The sequence below is a fragment of the Gambusia affinis genome, linkage group LG06 (assembly GCF_019740435.1).
Source record: "Gambusia affinis linkage group LG06, SWU_Gaff_1.0, whole genome shotgun sequence".
In the NCBI taxonomy this organism is placed as follows: Eukaryota; Metazoa; Chordata; class Actinopteri; order Cyprinodontiformes; family Poeciliidae; genus Gambusia; species Gambusia affinis.
In genome coordinates, this window is record NC_057873.1 from 8,389,355 (window position 1) to 8,417,204 (window position 27,850).

The window sequence follows — 27,850 nt, forward strand, 5'->3', positions numbered from 1 at the left end:
CCTTGATTATTCATACCCATCAAGGGACCAGATGTCATAATGTAGCAGCTCTTAGAGACTTGTTTTTATTTTGACAACAAGCTGAATTTCCTACGTAAATGAAGCACCGAACAAGAGCGTAATCTGAAATCAGTAGTTCTTACAGCATTAGCATGTCTTTTGATAATCTAATATGTATTTTGCCATCATCCTTACTGAAAATTTGCTCTGATTCAGGCTAAAGAAACTGTTATTTTCATCACAACTGAAATTTTGTATGTCTTCCTCTTTTAGCAATCCCAGAGTACAAATAAGGTGAATCTTTGTCAATAGGGAGACACACACCAAGATGTGTATTTGACATTAATTCCTCAGAAAAATAATTGGAGATGGCTGTTTTAACATGAACAGATCAGTGGCAGCTGCAAATGATGAGAAGTGGAACCCGTTACTGTTAATTTAGCCAAATCAGATTTTCCTATGAATGTTCTGAGGATGCTGGCAGGGCTGTAAATAATTCAGCTTTGTTAGGATTTGGACTTGGAGCCAAGAAGTCTTGTATCTCCTCAGTTCAACACTATTTTTTAGGAAGCCTCCGTATAAACATCAACAAGACGAGGATAGTTTCTCAAATCAGGATCTATATTTAAGTGGCATCTCCTCAGTGGTATTGAATGCTCTCACTCGTTTTAACGCGGTGGATAACCTGTCCTCCAAGAACCGCTCGCAATACCTAATTGATGTCTAAAATGAAGTAACTAATTAAAATACAAATTAAAAATAAATTATGGTAACTGAACCAAATAACTTCCTCCTGTACCACATTTTCCTAGTTTACTTTTATTCAACTGTGTCAATTTTCCAGCCTCTAAAGGTTACACTCCTGTATTCTTTTACATATTCACTTTATTGTAATTTCAGGAAAACATCAAAATACTTTTCTAAATTCTGGGCAGACCAAATATCCCTCATTCCTGAACAATAAACAATGTAGATGGAAATCTGATTTTTCCATCAAATTCTATGCGGCCAGATAATTTGCGTTTTGGAAAAAAAGATTGATTTGCAAATGTTTTTGCCGACTGAGAGAAGAGACCTTAACTCGGATAGTAACCAGGTATTAAAATGACAATCAGCTCAAAATTTACATTTAAAACAGCACAGCTCAAATTATATGTCTACTCATATCATCATCTTACCTGCAATCATGTCATCCACTGAGCTCATTTTGAGCAGCACCTGTTGGATGAGCCCCACTTCAGTGCTCGTCTGCAGATTTCGAACACTTTTTCGAAGAATGGCAGTGAACATGCTCCAGATCTCTGCCTGGCAGGTGACATCACAGTGTTCCAACAGCTCCACCATGCAGCCAATGCTCTCTGCATCCTGAATGATGAAGTTTGTCTCCAGGTCAAACTCTCCCCCCACCAACTACAAGAGAGAGAAACGTAAAATGTCCCAGAAGAACGCATTTTTATATAAGCCACAAGCAGATTTTTGATTTATATTCTGTCACACTCATGTAATGCTCAGAATGAATGCAATTTGAATTGTAATGAACTTAAGATATATTTTTTGTTTGATCCATCTTGACCTGGATCTTCCTAACGGGATACAATTAACTAATAGCATACTTCTGTCTAGCATGTTTCAGATCACTGCTCTGCTGGTAAATAGCTCACAAAAGATCCAAGTGAGGTTTATCTTCCTACACACTGATTATAATGAGAATTTAAGCATCCATGACAATAAAACTGTCTGGTTTTTAATGAAAAGGCAGGAAATAGACACATTATTGCTTCTGCCCTCCACCACCACCAATTTAAATTACAAATGAAAATCACTTTAAAGAAAGTAGAAAACAACAATCAATAGCGCTCTTCTTCAAGACCAAAAAGCATGAAATTAGCTCTCTAAAGAAGTGCACTGTGTACATGAAAGCATACCGAAAACAACTCGCTGGTGGGCATCAAAGCAAAGAGGCAGCAAATGGCCCTGGAACCACTGCACCCACTGCACATTACTGTGACTGACAGGTAATAGTAAGGTGAAAGCAAAGAGCAGAGAGAAATACTCAGAGGAGACTAGACCACTGTAGGAAAAACTGTTCTTTGCCTCAACTTTGTCATGAGATCTTTATGTGATGCCATAGAGTGGAGACAGTCAAGCACTTAGTTTAGTTCATTGACTCATCTGCTCCTAAATCTACAGCTGCTGTTATTATAAGTCATTTTTCAATTTTTTCAATGTCATCTAGTAAGACTGTTTGCCATATGGATCCGTATACACAGTATACAGTATATCTGTATACAGATATACTGTATACAGATCTGTATACACAGTATGCTTCTGATACTGTGTATACAGATAACAACAGTATCAAACATTTTAATGACAAATATTTTAAATAAACAGAATTTGTTTTTTCTAAAATCTTCAAAAGAAAACTAAAATACACGCAATTCTTCACACACCATTGGTTTCTATTTGTACAGCAGCCAATGTGTGAGCATCATTTATTTTCCAGATGATACACAGCTCTACACTACAATGTCACCAGGTAGCTACCAACCCATTCAGGGATTTACTAGATATATGGAGCAAATCAATGCATGGATGTGCTGTAACTTTCTGCAGCTGAATAAAAACAAAAAATGAGGTCATTAGTTTTGGATCAAAAGAGGAATGATCAAGAGCCAGCACACAGCATCACCTTTTGCTGGTCAGACCTGAAAACTGGGTGTAGTAATGAACTTGACCTGAACATCCAGAGAAGCATAAAGACAATTATAAAGTTGGCCTTCTCTAGCCTAAAGAACATTTCCAAGATCAAAGCACGAATGTGCCAAAACCACCTCGAGAAATTTGTTCATGTGTTTGTCTTTAGTCAAATTGATTACTGCAACAGTGTCTTCACAGATAAAAAAAAAAAAAAACTGAATCAGACAGCTGCAGCTGATCCAGGACTCTCTTGGTTCAGATGTTACAAAAGCTAGGAAAATGGAGCACATTACCCCATTTATAAAGTTTTTACACTGACTTGGATCATAAATTATTGAATGACTTGTCACCAAAATACGTTCAGGATCTTTTATTCACCCTAAAGAGCCCATGTGTGGATTTGAGTCTCTTTGGCATTGTTTCCAGTGAGGTTACAGCACGCTACCACTGATTGCACACTTGGTTTTCTTTGTTAAAATTGAAGTTTTGTTCTGAAAGAATGTTAACGTGAGAATATTTTAAACTATTCTGAACAATTAATTAAATTATATATGTGCATTCTGCATCTCTATCATTTATTTCCAATTATCTCTAAAATCATTGAACCCAGTGTTGATTAGTAACTATTCCTTTGAGCATCTTCACAGCATTTTCAGAAAAAAAATCTTTTGTGGAATATTTATAGCACCACATGCGCAGGCCTTGAGTTGCATCCATTTACATCGGCTTTTAAATTGCGTTGTTTGAAACACATAGTGACACAATGCTATAAAAGGCTTTCTGTAAAGCAGCATTGTGCTGGTCTAATTGGAGGTGAAAGTATGTAGCATATAAAGGTATTAATACAAAGAAAAGCTTGCCTCATGGTGTACTCTCTGCATTGATTGAACATTCAGGCATGAATCAAGCTTTCGAAGTATTCTAATAGGGTTTTATTTTTCTTGTGTTTGTGTTCATTGTTGATTTAACTAAAGGTGCTCTGCTGCGCTGAAATACTGTGGGATTCATTTTAGTGTTACAACCACATTTAGTTTGTGATCATTGCTTCATTTTTTCCTTTTTTGGTGCCTTAATTGAATTTTTATTGTTAAGAAAATGTCATAATATGTCAGTCTTGATCTGATGGGTTTCAAACACAGTTCTAGTTTGTTTTAAAATCAGAGGTGATACTAGTAATTTGCTAGGCAGCCTTTCTGGATGGTTTCTTCAATATAAACAGGAAAACATGCAGTCACAAGTGGTAAACAATGCTGTATTAAGTTGTAAAGTCAAGAATCCAAAAAAAGCTTATTTGAATTGGAGAACAAATTTCTAAAAAGTTTTTTCAAATTTGTTACAACTGCTCTATGAATTGTTAAGAAAAGATGCAAATAATTCATGACCTGGCATAAGCTGAAAAATTCAGAGATGACATAATCCCCTGATTTTCATCTACCCTGACCTGTGACCAGCTTTTCATAAACGCAATAATTTAATCTTTTTCAGATCAGTGAATGCATCATACTTGCATGTTAAAGGGGTGTACAAACCCCAACACAATTTAGCCTGTCATTTTCAGTACCAATGAGGAGTCTAAAAATGAAAATACAAAAAAAGGTACAAAAAGCCATTTAAAAGGAAAACTGTATACCCTATAGATGCATGTGAGCAGTTCAGTCAGGCTGCCATGACAGAGGTAGATTTGGGAAAGTGCTTTGCCAAATCTTACATCACCAAGTGCAATACAAAGCATCAGTGGCGTAAAGCGTGCCACTGCTGGATTCTATAGCAGTGAAGAAATGTTCTTATCCACCTCTGGGTTTTTATCAGACTCTGGGTCTGGGAGTTGTCAGGACAACAGCTCTTTTCCAACTCCATTGTATCAAGTATAACAATGGACAAAGGAGAATTATGATGTGGGGCCGTTATTTTTTCTCTTAGGAGGAAAACTTACTAATGCTTGGCCCCATAATTTCAGGGAAAGATGCTCTTAAAAAGGACTTATTATGCAAAATTCATTTTGCACATTTTTGTATTTTCACTTGGCCCTCTACTGCTTCTAGAAACAATCAAAATGCTTAAAAAACACATCTCTTTACTGGAAATAATATTTTTTGGTGTCTGGAAAACTAGCCATCACAAAAATCTCCCTATTAAGCCACCATCAGTGGGCACCGCCTCCTTACCCTAGTAACCCCAGCCAAGCACAGCCTGTCACAGTTTTACCACTGTATGCACCGTGCAATGGCTGCTAGAATAAGCAAGTGTTTTGTTATTGACTTTTTCAGAAACCACAAACTGCAACTTTAATGATTATGAAGGATATGCAATTTTTTGATTTTGAGTCTGACTTGGAGTCACAGATGTATCATTGTACAATGACAAATCTGTTTGCAGCCATTCTCATGTGCATAATATATTGAGTTGTGAGGGTGTGGCTGGCAGCAGCTTATTTGTATTTACAATAACAAGAAGCCCTAAAGCAAAAATAGGCAATGAGTGAGTAATGTCTCACACACCTCTGCACCTAGAATAGACAATTAATGACCGCTCACAGCCAATGCTTGAAAAAAATATTTGAATATTAATTATCATTCCTCGTTTGCTGAAAATTGACTAAAGTTGGTATCAGTAGAACTAAACTCAGATCAGATAATGACCAGAGATCTTTGATTTCTCACTGTCATGTTAAAACATGATAAAACATTCCCCAGTATTTACAAAAAGGCTTAAAGAAAACCTCTGAAAAGCTTCACAATATTAAAATGCTTATGCTTATGCTAAAAAGACAATTTACATAACATCTTCCTCTAAGTGTCAGAAACAAAACTTTTATAACATCTTAATAGACAAGCTTCTTTCTATCTCTATGGCACCAAAGTGGCATAATGTTCCATCAGAGCACTTATACCCCAGAACGCAGGCTTAAATGTGATTTTCAGATTTTTCAGATGAACAGAGGCTTTGAGGTATGAAACTCTCTTTCTTAAAGATCAAGTTTGCACTTTTGAGTTTTAAGAAAGCAGATATCAATCTCCATGAGTAGTTAAGATAAAAAGAATCCTTCACTGAAATATATTTAAATTGTGTCAGAACCCATAATTCGTCCCAGTCAATACTATTTTACTAGAGCAAGGTTATTAAGTCTCAATTAAGTTTGTTTATTCCCCCCAAGAAAGAGCACAATTATGTGTTATTGTCATGGGACAGTGAATTAAGAGCAGTCAAAAATCCCCCAACAATCAACCGTTTCTGATTAAGCCAGGGCTGAAGTCCTGCTGTTGGCATGGTGACCAGCACCATGAACTGGACTTTAGTTTTCAAGAGACGGCTATAGTGGCATCTAAATTGAATGAGAATGAATATGTTATATTCTATTCATAATTCTGAATAGAATTTTGAAAAAGGAAAAACAAATCTCAATAGGAGGAAAAATCTTTGGGAAGACGTCTATTAAAACTCAGAGTGTCAGATTCATGTGGATATTCATGTGGTCTGCTAAACAGAAGCAGAAAATGTGCTGCACTTATGAGGGTTAAAGTCAGTTACAGCCACTTCAACAACACGTTCATATTGAGTCTAACATAATGAATGCCTATAGCAACTGGTTCAGAGACCTTTTAAAGACCAACATGATATTACCTTTCAATGCTAAAGACTAAAATACTGTGCCATTTTTTGGTGTTTTGTTACATTACAATATCTTTTTTTCTATAGCTGAATTGCATATGAAGAAAAGGGACAATATATCTTAAGCTGGCAAAATAAAACAAAACAAAAAAAAACAAAAAACATTTCAATAAAAAAATGAAAATTGGCATTTGTATATCCTGCATATAAAGAGCCTCCCGCTTCTAAAAACATCTGATGCAACTTAATACCTTTTGAACTCACATGCTTAGTGAAATTAAGTCCACCTGCCAGATCTGTCAGCATGTACACAACTTCTCTGGGTAGTGGTGGTGTTGCAGACTTTATGAGCTCCCAAATACCACCACAAAGACTGAGGGGACCCCAAGACAAAGTTGTTCAAAACTGCAAATCAGCCTTTTGTTACAAAATACATATATCTAAATATTTGATGATCCACTGGAGCAAATAAAAACAACAGGGTACCACTACAAACCCGGCTAGAGAAGATTGTGCACCAAAACTCTGACAGGAAAGGAGGGCATTAATCAGAGATGCAACACAGAGACCAAAGCTAAACCCGCTGGAGCTGCAGAGTTCTCAAGTAGACCAGAATATCTGTCCAAAAATCCACAATAAGCTGTAGGCTAAACAGAGCTTGGCTTTATGAAAAAATGACAAGGAAGGCTCATTTGGAGTATGCCAAAAGAATGTGAAACATTCCCCAAATATGGAGGAAGGTGCTTTGGTTGGATGAGACCTAAATTGAACTTTTAACTTTTCAATTTTGGGCAAGACTTAATGCCCAAACCAATACATCTCACCCAAGAAAACAATCACCACAGTGAAATATTATATTGTGTAATTGCTTCAAAGGTTGGCTCTACAAATTACTGAATTTAAGTGCAAGGCACTCTTCAAGCAGGAATCCCTGACAGAAATAAGTGCATACAGCAATGAAAGACTATAGGAGTTTACTTGCAAATTCGCCAGGAGGTTTAAGGACAAGAAGAGAAAAGTTCCAGAATTTGTTTCTGCATCTTTTAGCTGCAGAAGCAAAACACTCATAGAAAAAAAAAAAAGGTAAGCAGAACATATTTTACAACAAAGTGATCATTCTGCAGCCAAAGACTCTGTAGTATCAGCACTCACTCGTTATAAGTGAGTTCCACAAAACAACACAAAAGATGTAGAAAATACTTAAATGATCCAAGGATTAAGTTTAACAGAAAAAGGAGACAAAATAAGACAAATGTATTTTCTATTCAAGAAGAAAACACATCAGGGAAGGTTGAAATCATTTTATTGCTGCTGTGGTTTCAGTGAATTTGATGAATGGCCTTTATATTGATGCTGAGCTTTGCTAAAGACCCGCAAAGCTCCAGACTATCCACCCTGATTCACTGATTTGAAAAACTGCATTTTGCCATTTACAGGAAAAAGATTATGAAAATACTAAGAGTGATTGATTACTCATGTGTTTTGTATTTGGAATAAAAACCTTCAAGAACAACGAAGGTAGAGATCCATCAATCAATACGAATGAGATTATTATTTGTGGCTTTCTCCTTTTTCGGGTCTGACTGGGGATTCACAGGTCAAGTATTGGAAATAAAACAAACAAATCTGATAATATTTCATATCATATCAGAATCAATTAAAACCAGAATCGACAGGTCAAACCTTGAATGGAACCAGTCTGCAGATCTGCTTAGCTTATTGCATGAACTACTTTTCAGTCCAACAGAGGGACAATTTCCAGGCGTCAAATTCCAAAGTCAAGCTATTTATTACGTCAAGAATTTTTATAATAATTGAAGGTAATAGTTATTGGATTGTGTAATAAAAAAAAAACATGATCATGTTCCTGAAAAAGGGATAAAACCTGTGGAAAACAAGTATCAAGAACATTTTTAGAACTTTATCATCATTTATCAGTGGTTCTAAACAATAGCAACTGGGTAATGACTGAATCATTACAGTGAATTTCAAAGACTTTTATTTCTCTCAAAGTTCTTGTTCTTGATTGTAACTTTACGTTTTCTTGCAAATTATATCTTAGAAGGCTACTGCTTTAAACTAAGGTAGCCTTAGCAAACATACGGTTTCGAATGAGAAGTCTGTCTTTACCCACACTTTGAAACAGATGAGCAGCTCTTAATTAGTAGGAAGACATAAACAAAGAGTACAGACCATAAATACATTGTAATCCCCTCATTCAAGTCAATCCATGGAGTGTGTCATGGATTGACTTGGATGATAAAATGGGCGTGGGAAGAGGGTGCACTGATTACCTAGGAGCATTGCCGTATATGGCTACATGATACTGTGAATTTCTGATAACTTCTCAGAGCTCAGGTAGTGGAATGCAGAGAATATGCATAAAAATATGAAAATATATAATTGATTAAATCAAACTTAAAGGACAAGCATTTAAAGTTGCCACCTAACTTTAAATGCCACCTACTCTAAATGTCATTCTCTAACAATTACAGTCTCCCTGTGTACACTAAAAGTTGAAACCATTTATATAAAAGCAGAATTGATTCCCAGAAACTAAGGAGAAGTGTTCACTGTTTGACTGCATATCCTCAGAGATTAGCATAAAACTACCAGCAACAACCGGGAGGTGTGGGAGAAATGTGATCCGAATTAATAACTTTCAGCATGTGAGCAGACTGAAAGTGAGACATCAGGAGAGGTGTATTGTCTGTGATAATACTAGCAAACATTTAAAGATGACACTGTTTATGTTTCACACAGACATTAGACACCTTCGGCATACAAATTAGATTAGCAAGACTTCAGGAAGCTAAAAATGAAAGGTGTCTTTACAATCAGTCTTGTCAAACAAGGAACTCATCAGTATGTATTCTGTTAACACAGCCATGTTGTTTTTCTGCTCTTTTCCTAACTCCAGCATACAAGCCTTTGTCGATTCATAAATTTACTATACTTGATGCCCTAAACAGGGTCGCAAGAGAGAGGGGATGATCCCAGCTGAAATACGAAGGACACAGTACCAGATTATCACAGGACTAACAGAGAGACGGGTAAGGTTTTATTGCTAAATGTAATATAGAAGCAGCAGTTAGTGGGGAGATATAAGTGTATAATTCTTGCTACTCCCTTTCATTCATGATTTATTTTTGTTGTTACATGAACTTCTCATGTTTACTGAGTGAATGTAATACCAAAAATAATCAAACAAAATTAGTCTTTGAATAGTTGTGGGAAGTTAAATAAGCCAGGAAAAAAAAACATCCACAGACAAACTGGAAATAAGCTTCAAAGATTAAGCTAACACTTGAACCCAGAAATAATCTTACCTCAATGCAGCTACTGTTGTCCTAATTTCATTAGGAAATTATTTATCTTATGTGTTCTGTTAGAAACAAAGAAAAGCAAATTTCATTAAGGAAAACACCCATTTTGATTTTACTCCAGGACATAAAAGCATGCAGAACACAAGAAGACAAATTAAAGCAACATTGTTTGTTTAAATTGTCTCTGTCATTAAAAATGTTTCGATTAACTGAATGCTGAACTTTAAATCTCATTTTGAAATCTGTATTCAACACCATTGATTTAATTTAATCCAAACTCCTCCTTCCATGTGTGCTTTCTTTGATCAATAAAATAAAAAAGCAGTGGCAAAGTCAGAAGAGAAGTCTATAAAAGTCTTTTCCCAGTTACATTTCCATCTCTTTCTAAATAACTAAACCCATAGGTCAATTCATTAGGAACACCTTTCAAACAAGGACTCAGTCATTCATATGGCAGCAACTTAATGCATTTATGCATCTAGACAGAGTGAAGATGACTCACTAAAGTTTAAACTGAGAATCAGGATGGGGAAGAAAGTGAATTTAAGTGACTTTGCAGATGTCCTGCTTGTTTGTGTATCTCAGAAAATGCTAATCTATGGGGTTTTTCATCCGCCACCCGCTCTTAGGTTTGTAGAGAATGGCACAAAAAAGAGAAAATATCCAGTTACTGTTTGTTGTGTAGATTAAAACAATTTTTTTCATATGAACGGTAAGAGAAGAAGGAGAAGTTACCAAAAGCAAAACGTTGGCCCGATCGTTTTGCTGAAAAATGCCCCACTCAGCATCGATTCACTCTCTTTTCCACAGTCACCACAGTATATCAAGCACCAACCCTCGACAACTCATTGCTTTAACTGATCTCAACCCCTGTATGAACTTATGTGCAATACTGACAATTTCATCAAAGAAACACTGTTGCTCATCAATAACTTCACCTTCCGAGCTTTTAAATAGTTCACTTAATGGTTCTAAATTGCGTAGCAGGCTAGAGGAGAAAGTATTTAGGACTGCATAAAGCATGGAGCATGTAAGTTCCCCACTCCTGCTTTATATTTTAACCATTCTGTTATGTGGTCTAAGATCAGAATGGAGAAGATAGACATGCACATTGTTTCACAGCAAAAGGTGGTGTAGTGTAACATGAGCCGATGCATTCACTGAGTAGATTTCATTACTAGTAAAGCTGACAGCACAACAACAGGAGTCCGATAGAGTTTACCGTCTCCTCAAAGTGGGAACTGCTGAGCCTTGGTGCATTAAAGAGTGGAAAACTGCTGCTGAAAAGAAGGGGGTACTGAAAAAAAATAATCCTGACTTTACAAATAGACCAGAGACTGGGATTAATTAATTATAAAGAAAATGATCAGCCACTGAAAAAACAAGATATTGTATATTGTGAACAAATTTATCAGCTTTATGATTTGTTGAACCACTGCCAACAACTCTTGATGTGACTATTGAGCAGCATGGCTGTTGTTGCTACACATAAAACTTCATACTGCCCAAAGTAGTATGAAAACTTAAATAATTTAAGTTCAAGATGCAGCTGGCAGAGATCCACGTATCATGTTTTATGATCATCTATACATCAGTGATCTGGTTTCAGCATGCATCAAACAGGCTGCCGCTTAGATGTTCTGTAAACTTTTCTCTACCACGATATAAAAATGTCTTATTTTACTGAAAAAACATTCCATCATAAAACCCCATCTGAAATGTACAAAAACCATTAAACTGTGCAGAACTCAAACTTCAGTATCAGTTAAACAAATTCAAAACAAAATTTAATTTTGACCTCCGGCTATAAAAATTCAGATGTGCCCTGGGAGAGTAATGAATGGGTAGAGAAAAAATCTCTTCTAATCTCTCTCTCCAGGCTAGAAACGTGAATTGGCTGAGAATTGGAGTGTGATATCTTAAGCATACTTTGTTTCATAAAGCCATTTTCTAATTATCTTATTTACCTATTTACACTCAAGAGAGCTTCTCATGTTATTAATCGTGCTTCTTTTTTGTTTTAAAGGTTTTTTATTGGCTCTAGTGGCCTTTATTTGAAAGTTAATTGGCAGGAAAGTGGGTAATAAGAGAAGGGGGAAGACATGCGGCAAAGGTCGCCAGGCCGGGAATCGAACCTGCGACGGCCAAGTCGAGGACCAAGGCCTCCTTATATGGGTTGTGCTTAACCCCGGCGCCACCACAGCACATCCCCATTAATCATGCTTCTTAATGGAGTTCTTTGATTTTATTTTTTTAAACAGGGTGATACAATATAAAACTTAAGAGGAAGAAAAACTTTACATTTTCTATTTTTCCTATTTTCTTTTGTAATAAAATATAGTGATGTACATTTGTATTCGCCCCAATTAGTCAATACTCTGCAGATATCTGCTACAACTACAGCTGTGAGTGTTTAACGGTATGTTTCTCCTACTTTTTCAAACTTATAACCTTATATTTTTTGCTCATTCTTTGGCTCAAAGTAGTTCAGCCACACTGGAGGAAGAGCATCAAAAAACAACTGTGTTCAGATCTTGATACAGACTCAATCAGATTTTGATCTGGATTTTTACTGGGCTCTTCCAAGGTGAATATATTTTTTTAATCTAAGCTAGAGTAGTACAATAACAATAATAAAACAAAACAAACATGCCTGATATTACTGTGGAATTTTGTAATATAGCTCACAATTTCCTCATTCATTTCCATCTCTTCCATCATAACAACGTCCTCTAATTTTCTGAGAACCTCAGCATCTTGATTACTAAGTCTCATACCAGGTTTTGAAACAGGATTTAGTGTATCAATGCCATACAAAGCATTGTCAAACCATCCTCTGTATGATGTTCAAGACATTGTGTCAAAGCCTAAGTCTGCAACAAAAGCCTCCAAATTTGCTGAGCTGTTGTGTTCCTTCATCATCACAGCACAGTTTATCCACCCGTGTCAATAAACCCGAGGTTTTCACACAGCACATGCTTTTACACTGACATTGAATTTCAAAAAGGTGGAAGCTTATTTATTTGGACTTCTAATTCCATCTAATCCATCCATCGAGCCATCCATCCTTGATCCTTGCAGGATTGAAGGGAGTCAGTCACATAAAAACACAGTTATATATGATATGGTTGATGTCTGTAATGCTGTAATGGGTCAAAACAGGCAGATGCTCAAATGATGTAAACACTTTTGTCAATCCCTAATGTCCCTAATGACTAAAGTGCTCTTAAGCCTAAAAAGTACCTCAAATTAGACATCCTTAAAATAAAACTGTGATGTACTGAGCAAAATAAATAAAAAAATGCAAATCAGAAAAAAATATATCTTGAATGTGTAAACCTCCTTCCCCACTGGCATCCAAAGGACAGTAGGAATGTGCTCTTCTTATGTTATTTCCCAGTAAATTAAAGTAGAAAAGAAAATGTGCCAAATCCCAAAAAGCACTAAAAGTCCCATTTTTCTAAGTGCTTCCCATTTGTGCTCAAATGGTTTGGCTGTATTTGTAGAATAACTCCTGCTCCCATCTTGAGAAAGATGGAATAAATAGAAATATGTCAAGAGTGATAAAACCACTTTGTCTCACAAAGTCACACTCAGTGAATCCATCCATTCATCATTTTCAACTGCTTATTTAGGACTCAGTCAAAAGGGCAGCAGTCTGATCAGAGAATCCCAAACCTCCCTTAGCCAGGCTTTCTCTTGTAACTCATTTGGTAACAGACACCTTAGTGTTCAGAATGAAGGTGCAACCTGTGAAGGAACTTCACAATATAACTTAATATCAGCTAAAGATAGTCTTGAAGACAACTTTTTGTACTTACTATTTTTTGTGTCACAATCATCGGATTGACAATCTTACTCTAAAAGTAAAGACAGAACAAATCTGTAAGAGGGGAGGGAAGGAGTTTTTTTCCATGGTATGATGGAGACCTTATGTTAAGCAAAAAAGCGGTTGACTAATTTAAAAGGAATAGCTTCAAGAAAGCAGAATATAGAAGTCTTGTTTTGTTTGCTTCATTTTAAATTATGCTCCACAGAACTTAAATATTCAAATGACTATCATTGTGATAACGTCTAAAACTCTTAGTATACAAAGATTATAGAAAGAGCCAGTTACATAGATTCCCTCTGCTCCTGTCTGTTGGACAATCCCAATGCCTTGGTTTCAGCACTAAAGACAGCTCCCTTTATGTGAAAACCAGTGGAGATCATCACTAGATTTCTGACAAGCCAAACTGACAGGTCTAGCTTTGTAACACAGCCTTCTCACTCTCGGGGCGAGAGCACAAGCTTTTATTCAGTGTCTTTAAACCTACCCATAGTTCCTCTGTTTTATGCCAAATTCTGTCTCATGTAGCAGCCTGTCAACACAGGAGCTGGGTGACCAGAACCAAGCCTTGCATTTTAACCTGGCAAATAGCTGCTAAAATGGGGATCAAAGCTGATTTGCAGTCTGTTTGCTTTTAAATGGCACTTAAATAAAACATAGCTTGAGACGACATTGCCTTTGTTGCACTCGAATAATTAATCACACTATTTTACGTTACTACACACATGTGGCCTTCCCACCGACTGCCACAGTGAATCTTAAAAAGAGGAAAAGCACCTAAAGCTTCTCTATTAATCTATGGAGTGGCACCAAACCGCAGACTTATTTACTATTCTGGTGGTCATTCCTCTGGTCCTCTGTCTTAAGTGGGAAAGAAAGTAAAACACTAATTTTATAATATTTGCATCAGTTTTGGGTATTTAAAATGGCAACTCATAAGTTTTCTTATGCGACAACTGATTTCTGCTACTCATGGCATTATATTTGAAATGTATTAATTTATTTGGCTGAGACAATGGACATTAATTAACCTCAATGTTAATGTGAATGAATTTTAAACAGCCAAAAGGGTATCATTCGTCTATTTGCTTGGACAAATGAGAAATTTGTTTTGCCAAAAACGAAAGTGTGCAAAAGAATGTAAAAATGACTTAACAATGCAAAATCTTTCAATAAATACAATCAATATAAAACAGTAAAACTGAAACTACAATACAATTTCTACAAAACATATACAAATAGATGGTACTAAATTCAAAAAATGTAACAAAATATTTCAACAATGTAAACTTTATAAAAGAGCCTTTCCAAATGGTAATAGTTGGTAAATCAGTATTAAAGTCTTTTTTAGGCTGTTATGAGGACAGGCCTCTATTTGTGGAAACCATACATCTCCTCTTTCTTTAATTAGAACTTCAGAGCACTTCTCTTTGCTTTTCCATCCAGACAGAAAGTATCCACATGAACATGAATTCAGTTTTAACTTGATGTTGCAGAATAGATGCCTGTTTGACTTTGCTGGTAGTCAGAACTAGAAAAGTTGTCCTAAGCAAGTATTAAAACTGGGATACTTCAGATGAGCAGATTGCATATTTTTGAGTCTTGGTGTATTAAGTAAAAACTAAGCCAATTGGTGGTAGGAACACCCATGTCCAAACAAATTCAAATTCAAATAACATTTCAATAAATAAATATTAGTTGGTCTGAAGCATTTGAGTATTTGCTGCCACACTGCCAAGAAAGAAGGAAGATAGACATTGTCTAACAGAATCACTTGCTGAAGCCTATCAATTTGTGTTGAGCTATAGGTCAACTGTAAACACAATGCCCTGAAAAATTAAACATAATGTGAAAGGTTAGTGGTCAAATAGGAATACATACAGAGAAAAACTAAATGTGTGTGAATTGCTTAGTAGGGTTAGTAGGAAAAATAAAGATAAAGAACAGATTTGATTTGAAATGTTGAATCTGAAAAAAGCAGTGCTACCTAAACAGGCAAGGGCAAAGGTTTACATTGCCATTTTGATGACACCTAAACAGAAAATGTTTAAGCCCAACTGTGATTTGCAACAAGACAATGATCCCATGGTGAGCAGTTATTCTAGCTGACACAGAAAAGGGCTAGAGTGCTGATTTCCATATGTGATATATATATATATAAAGCTCATAAACTAAACTATTTATTGATAAAGGAGGAACATAAAAAGGCCCAAAACTTTTTTATAAATGTATGAAAAACTGTTAACATATGTACTATATTAACAGTTTTCGTTACCATGAAACAAAGTAAGTAATTCAGGGTTGGGTTTTTCCCCGGTGGTTTAATAAATCCTCAGTTCCAGGTTGACTGAAGTAAATAACTGCCCACATCAAGCTTTATCTTACTGAAGATTTGGGACTTTATAATTATGCCATTCCTTGCATGCTCAAGTTGCTTGCTGAAGTGAAGTCTTTATCATTTGTGCCATCCACAGATATGTCATGGGAATTCATACTTGACTGAATTGTATTATAGTGTATGATGACAGCAAAACTGCTGTACTGTGGCAATCCTGTGTTTCTATGCTGCATTGTGATAGACTAGCAACCTTTCCAAGGTGTACTCCACCTTTTACCCTGTGACAGCTGGAGAGTGGAACCAGCCCTCTCACGTCCCTGTGAGGCCAGGGGGCACAGCCGATCGATGGACTAATTGCATAAGTCTTTAGGTGACCATTCTTGAATTTCACTGAACTGGATCGAGTCATTGTTCCTTCTTATTGGAATGAACCAATTTTTGAACTAATTTCCATGTGACAGTGGTTGAACTTGGCTGATGTAAAATGCCCCTACATGCTAATTTGTTGTGAATTGGTAACATAAAATGAAACAAATTAAATCAACTCCTTCTGATATAATCTTGGCTTGTATGGTGACAGATAAAGATGTTTAATATAAAGTCCTGCATTACAGATTGTCAATTAAGCGATAGGGCTTTGGGTTTATATTGATTCCACTAAGTTTTAAAAATAGTCTCCTAAAAATAAAAACTTATTTTAAATGCATTGTGTAATTCCACACTGTGGAAAACAGAAAGATGGGGGGAACACTTTCTGTTTTATAACAATTTAGCCTCTGTACTCACCTCCCACTGAATAAGTATGTCAAGAAAAATGCTTTCCTGATATCTGGAACAATGCAAAGCATGCTCAAACACTGCATGAGTCCAACTTTCCATTAAGCTGAGCAGAGAGATGCCTGGTACCGATAGAACCATGTCTTTGTTGATAGAGAGCTGAAAAGTACACTGCAATACAGACACCGGGAGCACAGACAGGAGGCAGAAAGGCTTGAGACGGACCTTCAGAGGACAAAAAACAGCGGATGATGAAAAGACTATGGCAGCTGAGAGCTCTAGAGTCAGTTCTCTCCAGATCATCAAAGTGTCACAACTCTCCCCAGGATGGGGCTGGGACATGATGTCCTCTAGGTTAAAACTGGAGATCAGTATGCAGCTCACAAATCTGAAGAGGGGAGATGAGGAAAGTAGCAGAGACAGTCTACGGTGTTTACTGCAGCTATTCCTCAGTTCCTCTGTGTGGCCACGACACTGATGATGCCATTTCCACGCAGACTATTCATCACACCCCGACAGCAAGATCTGCTAGTTTCTTTCACAAATCTGCAATCATATACTTGAGGCCGAAAATTAAAATCAAAGCTTCCTCTCACAGAAGTGATGGAAATATTTAATCAGAACTTCTGAGAAATAACTTATTTCTTCATTTTACAATTTACAGTTAGCCAAGTTCACATTAAAATAAAAATGAAGGAAGAAAACATCTTTAGACCACTTGCTCTCAAAAGAAACACTAATACCAGAACTATAAGCACAGCGCACATGCATAAGATAAAAAAACCTTTTCATCTTTGATTCTGTCAGTCAGAGATCCTCCCCTGGGGTATCCAGTTTTAAATCCTCACTCTTTATTCGTTCAAATGTAATTTTATTTGAAATCTACCAGTGACCACATATCCTCTAACTGTACATGAAATAAAAGTGATAAATTGCGTGTACATGCAAAATTTAAGGATCAACACAATCTGGGACAAAAAGTGGGAAAATAATCCTCAACTAAAATAAAGTCTGCTATGCCAAAGAGCATTTCCATTTGAAGCAAAGGTCTCCAAATAGCGAGTTGTGATCTGGATCTAGACACAAATCAATTTCATCTGAGCACTTTCACTAGGCATCTTATTTTGCATTTATTGCTATAAATTTGAATGTAGACAAGTAGATATGGGAAAGCCCAAGAAAAATACTGATAACCTTCGTGGCTCCCTCAAAAATAGTAACAGGTTTTTATTATGACTCAAACATATACACACACACACACACACACATATATATATATATATATATATATATATATATATAAATATATATATATATATATATATATATATATATATATTCCATTGAGAGTTTAAAACTGACAGTAAAAAGTCTTAAACATTGCAATGTAAAGAGGCAGTTTGAACTTCAAGAAATTTAGGGAATGACCCCCACCTTAATCCAAATTTAAGAGATTAAAAGTAGTTAAATAAACTACTATTTAGTTTGTTTAAATACAAACCAAAGTATCTGACTACGTCAGAATCTGACACTGTCAATATAAAAGCCAACCAGGCTACGCAGTGTGCCATATCTTTCTATTGGTTGAGATTACCTGTCAGTTTGTTCGGTACTCCTGAGATATTGCTCATTAAAACAGTGACTCAGCCAATGTTATAGCACAAACTGAATGAATTTAACCATCTAGAAACACTGAAGATTACAGAACTGAAGTTCTGACGGATCTTTAGGATGGCAAAGAAGGACTTTTTAAGTGACTTGAACATGGATCTCTTGTTGGTACCAGACACCCCAATCTGAGTATTTTCATTAACTGTTCATCTACAAGGATTTTCACACGCAACTCTCTCTCTGCTAGAAAGGGAACAGTCTTAAAAAAAGGGAGAAAAAAATGAAGTTTGGCAGTTGTATGAACTAAAATGCTTTGTTAATATTGGAGCTTTGAGAAGAAAGGGAGGCTGAAAGCTGAGACATGTTACCACCAAGGTTTGCAGAATACCATAAGAAAGGAGTGAAACACAATATTGGTGGCATTCAGCATAAGAAGAACACTCCTTTTGGCCAAAAACAAGGAGTGTGGCTGCAATTATCACAGATTCATCAATATTGGACAATACTAGACTGGAAAATGCCATTTTTTCCGATGATTCTCAATTTCAGTTGCAACATTCAGGTGGTGGGGTCAGAATTTGGCATATAGAAAAACATTGATATGTCCTGCCTTGATCAATGCTTCAGCATAGTGGCAATGGAATAAACATTTGTGGGAAATGTTATGCACTTTAATGTTATGTCCAGTATTATATATTTCCCAGGCACATTTTATAGTGAAATCAAATAACTATGTTACAGTCAAAAATTATTTTAAAAAATACTCCATATTTTTGATTAGGATATAACATTCTAACATAATATAAAGATAAAAAAGCAAAAAAATGATGCCCTGGTCCCTTTAACCCTACAATGTATACCCTACATTTTGAATCATCTCACACTGTCCTTGAATCATCTTCAAGGACATAAAATTTGTATCCTTGATGTCCAGCTGACAAATCTGCAGAAACCACCAATCACTAAAAAATGTTTTCTTTTTAAAATTATGGCACAAATAATTAAGGCAGTTCTGAAGGCAGAGAGGTGTCTAAATGGTATTGGAAAGGTGTGCCTGAAAAAAAGAGCTAGCTTTATGTGCCTGTGCATGGCAAAAATAACTAACAGCATAAATAAGTCAGCAACAAGTGGGTTAAACAAGTAATTTCACTAATAATTATAGAGGAAACTGTGTCTTGTTAAATAGTATGTGGGTTCTCTGTGACAAAATGTCTTGTAACTCTACACGCATTAGAGGTAACACACAGACACATGGGGTAGCAGGTGAGGATTAAATGAATCAGGACTCTGGCTGGGTGCACATCATTATCTACTACATACTAGTTAGAGCAGGTTCTAACAGCAGTGGATGAGAACAATTAATGAAAGGTTCAAGCTCATTATAGGTACCTTTGTAGTAAAAGAGAGCAGAGACATTTGCATATTCAATACCAGGATGAGCCTGCAGGTCATGAGGGAAGCCTTGTTGTCTCATATTGCAGGTACATTAAAAGCTTCGTGAGGATTTCAAAGACTCAGGAAGTAAAGAAATGCTTCAGGAGTGGCGGGAGAGAAGGCTCTGCAGTTGGGGTCCCAGACAATTTTTACTGTTAGTCATATTTCAGCTAAACACTGATCTGGGTCAGTGGGGAGAAAGCCAATTACAAGCACACTGACTAACTGTCAATCATACTGAGCTTATGGGCAAGTAAAAATCTCCAATTAAAAATAATGTAAATATCTCTTTGAACTGTTGAAAAAATCCAAGCAGGAAGAGGGAGAAATTGTAAGCAGCAGCCATAGCCAAGTCTGGAAAACCTAAACCTCCTTTTTTCAAGACAAGATGATGGAGTCACAGCCGACTCTACGTCTGTATGAAACAATGGGTTACAAGTGAGTGTTGTGCCATTTTTGTTTTAAAACTAAATTTAATTTTAAGTGACAACAAATTACAAGTAACATCACTGTGAAGAATTGATTGCTTGTCACTACCATTACTTAGCGTATCATTGTGTATAAGCTCCTATCTCTCAACACACACATTTCTAGGTCCAGCCATCTCATCCAGTCTTAACGTATTGCAACCCCCAAAACCCAACCCCGATGTCTTTGCATCTTTGTCTCTCTCTACCCAGGATCTTTAATCAGTTGCCCACTTGGTGTGTGTCCCATCTGCTGGGCCTGTCAGTCCCGGTAGATTCATGGTCAACACGATGAGACAAAAGGACAAATCCCACCCCATCTTGAGGTAACATTAAGTGACCAAAAACATTTTTCTCCCAAAATCATTTGTGGTAAGACATCATTCTGAAATAGAAAAAAAAATAAAAATAAAAAAATTATGGGGCAACTTAAAAACTTTTCATTGTGCTAAACCTTATTTTTTATGCTTGTGGGTTATTAAGTTTTTATGGTGGAGTGCAAAAAACACTTTCATATTTTATATTTAACCTTTTAAGAAAATTAAACTCATTTGGACATCCACAATTTGGCTCATCCATATGTTGTGCTTCTTTCTCTCTACATTCCAAAATTGCTTGGGTCTGACTAGGAGTTACACAGCAGACCTATTTACCCAAAATAAATTACTATATATTACTCTCACATGGATGAGCAGATAAGAAGTAAATGAACTATAGTTCAGTATCTCATCAAAGAACACTTCTGGAGAATAAAATTATAACATTGCCAGGACTTCAGTTTCATGAGAGCACTATCAAATGCAATCTTTAGGTAAAAAAAAAAAAAAAAGTCATTTATGCCAAGAGTTTTTCATAAGGCAAACCAATAAACTGGATGGTCGAAATTGCACATGCCTGCATAGTAAGAGGCTATTTTTAAAAAAAAAACAGTATGCTGCAGAAAGTGCACAGATTAAGACTGTTTCAAAAAATATCTTAAATTCCTCCTCCCCAACCCCATTCTCACTCTCAGAATGTTTCTTGCACTTGTACTGATAAATTGAAAACTTTAATCATATTTCTTAATTCCTCGAAGTTTAATTCTCAATTTATAATCTCTCCCTTTTACAAGAAGCCTACAGAGTACAATTAGGGGTAGTTCTAATTTAATTCTGTATTTGAAATGGAATTCTACTGAAAACGAGCTGAGCAAAAATAGCTGCTTTGCCATTGCATAGCCAGGATGTTTCTTAAAACAATATAAGATCCACTTAATAATGGAAATGCCCAAAGACAGGGAGGAGAAAAATTAAACAAATGTTAACTATTTATACTGTGACTGGGGAAATGTTTCTTTTACAAGGACAGTTTGTGGACCCATCACTTGGATCCATACTAATACTGTGGACAAAATGCTTAGTGAGTTCAGGCATAGAGTTCAAGCTGCTCCATTCACTCTGACAGGCTGTACAAAAATGAAAAGGAGAAGAAAAGCCAAGTGTTTCTACAGTTTGCCTGCACTTCAATCTCTATTTCAATCTTCACCGTCATGTTCACACTGGGAGAAAGTGAAAAGGAAATGAATAATTCAAATTCTGCCTAAGTCTTTTGTGGAGAATTAAAAAAAAAGAAAAAAAGATATGAACACAACATAGATCAAAAATATGTCAATACCATTCAAAAACCAAATTGTCATCAACAGTAAAATGTTAGCAGAGTGGGTGATTTTTAGTGGTACATGCATTGAATTAAATAGCAAACAGAGAGGCAGGGCAGGCAATCTTTAGCAGTATATATTTTATTTTTTTTTAGCAGAAAGCTCTTCTGAACTGAGATTGTATAAAAACACCACAACAGAGTGCTATGGCCAGTTTATGTATGGCAATGAAAAATAGCTTTTCACTATTCTCTGTAAATGTCACATAGTTCATGAAGACCAAAAACAATGTGGAATCAACAGCAGAGCGAATTTCCATTCAAATCGCATAATCTTTAAAAATAAAAATCTGTTAAAGCTAAAAACAAAACTTAACTAATGTGTGACCAGACGTTTTTCTTAAAGAAAGATTTTTTGGAGAATGTTGCAACAAGAAACAGGTATTATTTATCCATCCAGTGAATCCCTAATGTGTGTTTATGTGGGTGTGCATTTGTGCTCTGCATGACTGTGCGTGGAAGTTTACAGCAGAGTGATTAATGGGTCTTTTATGGTCTTATTTGATCTACTGTGTAATTACTAACATCAACACAATCTGTCAGCTTCAATCTGCCGTCATGAGGCTGTGAAGCAGAATGCTGCTAATTGCAAAAGAGAAGTTGCTAATACCACTCTCCTACACCAATCAATTCCAGATATAAAAGCAAACATCGCGTCCTGATTTTAAAGTAGAAAATAGAAGCTGAAACAAACTTGACGAAGCACAAAACAAAAAGGAGTTGAGGTTGAACTGAGTTGGCCCAGTATCAGTATCACCTGATATAGGAATCCTTTTCCAAATGGTTTTCAGGCTTTGGCCATCACAATACATGGTCCTGTGACGATGCTGGTTTGAGGGTTCTAGCCAAAAGTACTCTTAGAAATTGTATATATTTAAAAATATGTATCATTAGATGTATTTATAAGATTACAAAATTACAGGAGTTTTCGATGTGCAAACAGAGATTATTTTGGAGGCCTGGCCTTCGTAAACGGTCTGCCTGCTGCTCCGTGAACTGTCTACTTGACCAGAGTCCCTTTGAGACATTTCCAAGTGAAACTAAAAAGAAATACAAGACATCTATTTTTTTTATGCTTCTTCGTCAAATATTTTGAGGATGGAAGTTTTGCTGGATTTTAACAGCAGTATTAACTGAGGAAATAAGACTGTAGCAGGACTAAAAGCTACAGAGAAGCAGCATGGAACATTGTCAGCAACAGAAGGGTTAAACTGAAGGGAGTAAATTATTTTAATTTATACTCTTGAACTTTCATCATCCACACTGAAATATGAATACTAATAATTGAAAATCACATTCTTGACTTTTTAATTGTCCTTGATAATAAAGTTCCTAAAGATTGCCTTTCCTTATCAGAATTGAATATGAGATATAATGACTAACCAAAATTCAACTCATGCCTTCATCCTAAAACTAACCATTACTCAAAAACAGCCTTTCTTCTTTTTGGAGTTTTGGGCCCCATAAGTAGCATTTGGTTTCCACAATGTAGCAAAGGAAAATGGGCCTTATAATGTATCAAATACAAAATAACACACACACAAACTCTAGAAAGCTCATCACTTTTCCGGTAAAGGAAACAAGGTTATTTTGCTGCAACCCAGTATAGTGGAGGTGACACTGCGCACAACCTGAGAGGGGAAATGTCAATTCACAGGGTCTTCTTATTCTTCCCCCACTTCAATAGGGTGTTTGTTATTTCTCTCAGTCTCACATATGCACACACGATATAACATCACATCCACTCATGAAAAAATAATTAACTTTCGCAGCTTTATGGATGAATTTAAATACTCTTTTCCCAAAACATGCCTCAAGGTGAGCACACACAGTGAAACTTTGATAATCAAATAGGACTTGAAGTTTTTGCACTTTGTAAAGTCGATAGGATAAAATCTTGATAGAAATCCCTGTCGCACTGTACCATGTTGGTAAGACTGCAATGACAACAGTCTAATCAAGGAGAAAAAGACTAACTAACATGTACCATCAAATAAATGACTACCCAAATATTCACCCCCTTTGAAGTGACTGACCTAATTTAATAGAGGTCCAGCCAGTTGATGCTAGTAAACTGCTAGTGGAATGGAGGTCAGCTGAATGACAAACACAGCACATCATTATAAACAAACCATTCCCACTGTGAAGCATGGTGTGACAGCATCATGCTGTGAAGGTTCTTCTTGGCAACAGGTACTGGAATTCAAGATTTTAGTATTTGGCGGACCCTCCTATCCGGAACCCCTGAATAGATCTTACCGAGAGGCTTAAGAGTGACTCCGCCGTAGTTGGAACACACTCTGGAGTCCCCCTTTTTGAAGAGGAGGGCCACTACCTTGGTCAACCTGGATCAACCTGGATCAAACCAAGACAACCTCACAACGTCCAGAGAATTAAAGAACTCCAGGTAGATCTCATCCATCCCCGGGTCCTTGCCACTTTTATACCATCTGGGTCAACTCAGCACCAACTCAAAGTCATCAGGCTCCGTTTCTTCAATAAAAGATATGGTGGTGGGATTGACGAGGTCTTCAAAGTATCCTGCCCACTAACCCACAACGTCCCGAGTTCTCTAACTAATGCAGTATTATACAGACATCATTACATGAATATGAGATTTTTAATTAGAAATAAACTCAGAACAATTTTGATTACGGTAATATATCCACCAATAAAGCAATTACTGATACTGCAGGGTAGATGCCGAATGCAATTATTAGGCACAGGCCTGTGAATTCATTGATAAAAGCAAATGTGGACAATTATTAATTATAGATGAGCTGGGGTGTGTTTGAACAACCTGAGTCCAGACAGAAAAGGAAGGCAGATGGCTTTGAAACAGAAAAGTCACACCACATTAGACTTGGAACACAGCATGAATTCCCTTCACATGACAATCACAAGGAGCAGTTACATCCTGAATTAATTAGAAAAAGCTAATGACCCCTTTTATTATAAAATAAAAGACTACTAGTCAAATGAGCGTAATTTAGCTTAACTTTGCTTACAAGGTTACCTACTGAAAAAAAAATGCTCCATTTTCTATTAGAAAACACCACATCTAATCTTGTATTAATGAGATAATAAAAATTTTAAAGCTGATATAATCTTGACATTTATTTATTCCAATTAGTTTGTTTTAATATCCTCTGAAAGTCACTGTTTCAGCTCGAATACAAAAGGTCTGAAATTTTAAGGGTCAAAGGCTTTGATAGGCTAATTTAACACTCAAGTTGACATTTACATGATAAAAAAAAAAACTGTTCAAAAGTTAATGTGGAAATATTTAAAACTGACAAAACATTTGTAATTTCTGACATTTAGACACAAAATAAACATCTCATCTAATAACTACAAATATTCTTTGTTAAAAATAAATGCAGTCCATTAAAAAAACAGATTCATGCCCTTTTATTTCAACAGAAGATGCATAAATATGACATCACTTAAGGAGTGCAAACTCTAGTCAGTCTAATTTCAGATTTGCAGGAAAAACACTGTAGACTCATGATATATTATTAATATCAACTAAATAATGCAAAAATAATTGCAATATTTTCAAATAATTACTATAATATAATTAGGTTTTGAATTGGTGCCCTTCACAGAGCTTGTTTATCAAAAGATCAGATTAACAGAATAGCTTTTAAATAAATCCTCAAATTTAAATCTGATTAGAGAAGTACATTTCTGAGGTGAACAGTAAAACGGTTTCAGTGGAATGCAGAGCTTTTCTCTGTGTTAAAAAGAGTATTATAAACATGCAACCATGACATTCAAATTAACCAATTTTGCCCTTGGTCCTCCTAAACAAAATATCAAAAAAGCACAGATTATGAAATAGTTTGAAGTACGGTATATTGAAATCTAAATTCTGCACTAAAGCTTCAAAAGTTAGGAGACTTTTAGATAAAACAAACAGATTTTCTAAATACTGTAAGAAAAAAATGTTTTGATTAAGCATAGAACCTTTTGATTAAACACATAGAAAACTATTTAGTAAAGCTAACAAAAGCAAGTAGTTAACCCTCTATGGGCAAAGCATATTTTCTGCTTCATTAGTTTTCTTATTTTGCTGAAGAAAAATTATCCCACAAAAAGATGCAGCAACCAGCCTCATTCAGCTTAATATTTGAAATCATGGATCAACAGAGGGCTCACATGTTCACACATGGTTACAGAGTCACAGCTTGCAGACCCCTGGTATAAACAATGGAAGTGCAATTGGCACTCTAGTTTCATCAGTGTGATTTCTATCTCTGAGCTTTGTGTGGCCCAAGCACAAGAAAATCTGAGAGTCTTAATCATTGCTATAATGATCTCTAAAAGGCAAACACAATCTGACTGTATGCCAGTTTAGAATCAGAGCAACCAATAGCTCAGCCAAGAAACAGGGCCACACAGGGAACACATGCACACCACTCTGCAGACACCCCGAGTGAGACTTGGCCATGTCCTCCAACACATGGCAATCACACGGCTCAGTGCAGAAACACAGGCACACTGTCCGCACCGCCACTGACTCCATGACAGATCTGAAAGCACCAGCTAACCTCTAAGCACGAATAAATGTATTGACAGGGACCACCAAATCCCAATTCAAATGTTACTCTGGAAACTGCAGACAGGGAGGGTAGATAAAGCTGTAAAAAAAAGTGTTATTGAATTTAATACAGTTGCAGTTTATTTGGCATGTGAAAGTTTTTTTCTATTCAGCTAATGCAGTTTTTATGTGGTCTTTGGCAATGGAGTTACTAAGTAGAGATGTGTTTACTCCATTCCTTATTCCAACGGAGATGCTAATGTTAGCAAAAAACTAATTAGCCATTTAGATGAATTGAACTGAACTGCCCTAGTGAAGACATTCGCCTTAAAATGTAAAATGGGTTTATTTAATATCATAAGCATAAAAAATTGTTTGTTTTAAATTGTTCATCCAAGAAAGAAAATAGTATCCCAAATAGTATCAGTATTTGACTGTATACCATATTTATACCATAAAATTAATTTTATTGCAGTGAAGTGTAAAGGGTAAAGAGGAACAGTGCCAGCACAGGTCCCTGTGGGGCCTCTGTACTGCACATACTGTGACTTGTTAGTGAAGTTGTCCAGTATCCTCTGGGAAAGGTAGAAATCCATCTGGATGGTTTTAAAAAGACTAGAAAAGTCACAGAACATGATCCTCAGAGACCTTGCAGTCTTTGCTTGGTGGGTCCGCACATGTTGTAGGAGATGATGGCATCATACACCCCAATACTAGGCTGGTAGACTGCAGTACATAAAACAACAACCTCACCAGGGGCTAAACATGGCTGAGGAACCAGCCTCAGCCAAGTTTTATGACAAGATGCAATGTTGATGCTGAGTTCCTTTGAATGCGTGGCCTTCGGTACCAGTACCACACAGTACATCTCCCACTGAAGTTGTCAGGGAAGAAACTATTCCTGCCATTTTCATGTCTTTGTCAGCTCTCCGAAGTAGTCCTTTGTGGTTTTTCCTTTTTCACTTCTCTCTAGCTAAAAGACAGAAGATCCTAATCACTGCTGAGTTATGATATAATGCTTCTTCCACTTCAGGAATATGACTTCAATGGTGCATACTGAAACATTCAGAAGTTTAGGTATTCCTACAACTAATGTCATTATGTTTTATGACAATAAATGTATCAAAGTCCTAGGAGAGTTCTATGCTTCTCCACATACTCTGTGTGATAATTTGGTATAGAAAAAACATGTCTACACACTGTTAATTGGATCCAAATCAAACAATAATACTTGGCACTGATTTAAGACAAATGGATGCAAAAATAGGTGAAATCTGACTGCAATAAGAAATCAATGCAGCTGCATGTGTTCAATACATATTTCATTGTCTTGCATTCATGGACAGTTGTTGTGATGTCTTCGAATTTGTTGCTTTCTTGTACTTTTGTTTAACAGACATCTCAACTGAATTGCATATTAATAGAAATATATTTAGTGAGAAGAATGCTAATATCTTTTATTCTTGTTTTCCTATGAACTGTTTCAAGAATCTAACAAAAAGTTTTTCTAAAGAAGTTCAT

General features: G+C 36.2%; 1 protein-coding gene across 4 annotated transcripts in view; it reads right to left on the bottom strand.

The window, feature by feature from the left end:
* Positions 1–27,850, bottom strand: part of nbeab (neurobeachin b) — a 210,987-nt gene that overhangs the window by 162,051 nt on the left and 21,086 nt on the right. For all 4 annotated transcript variants that reach the window (XM_044120829.1, XM_044120830.1, XM_044120828.1 and 1 more), the window contains exon 2: positions 1,179–1,410. In XM_044120829.1, the coding sequence (XP_043976764.1) occupies positions 1,179–1,410 (232 nt within the window). The remainder of the gene's footprint in view (positions 1–1,178; positions 1,411–27,850) is intronic.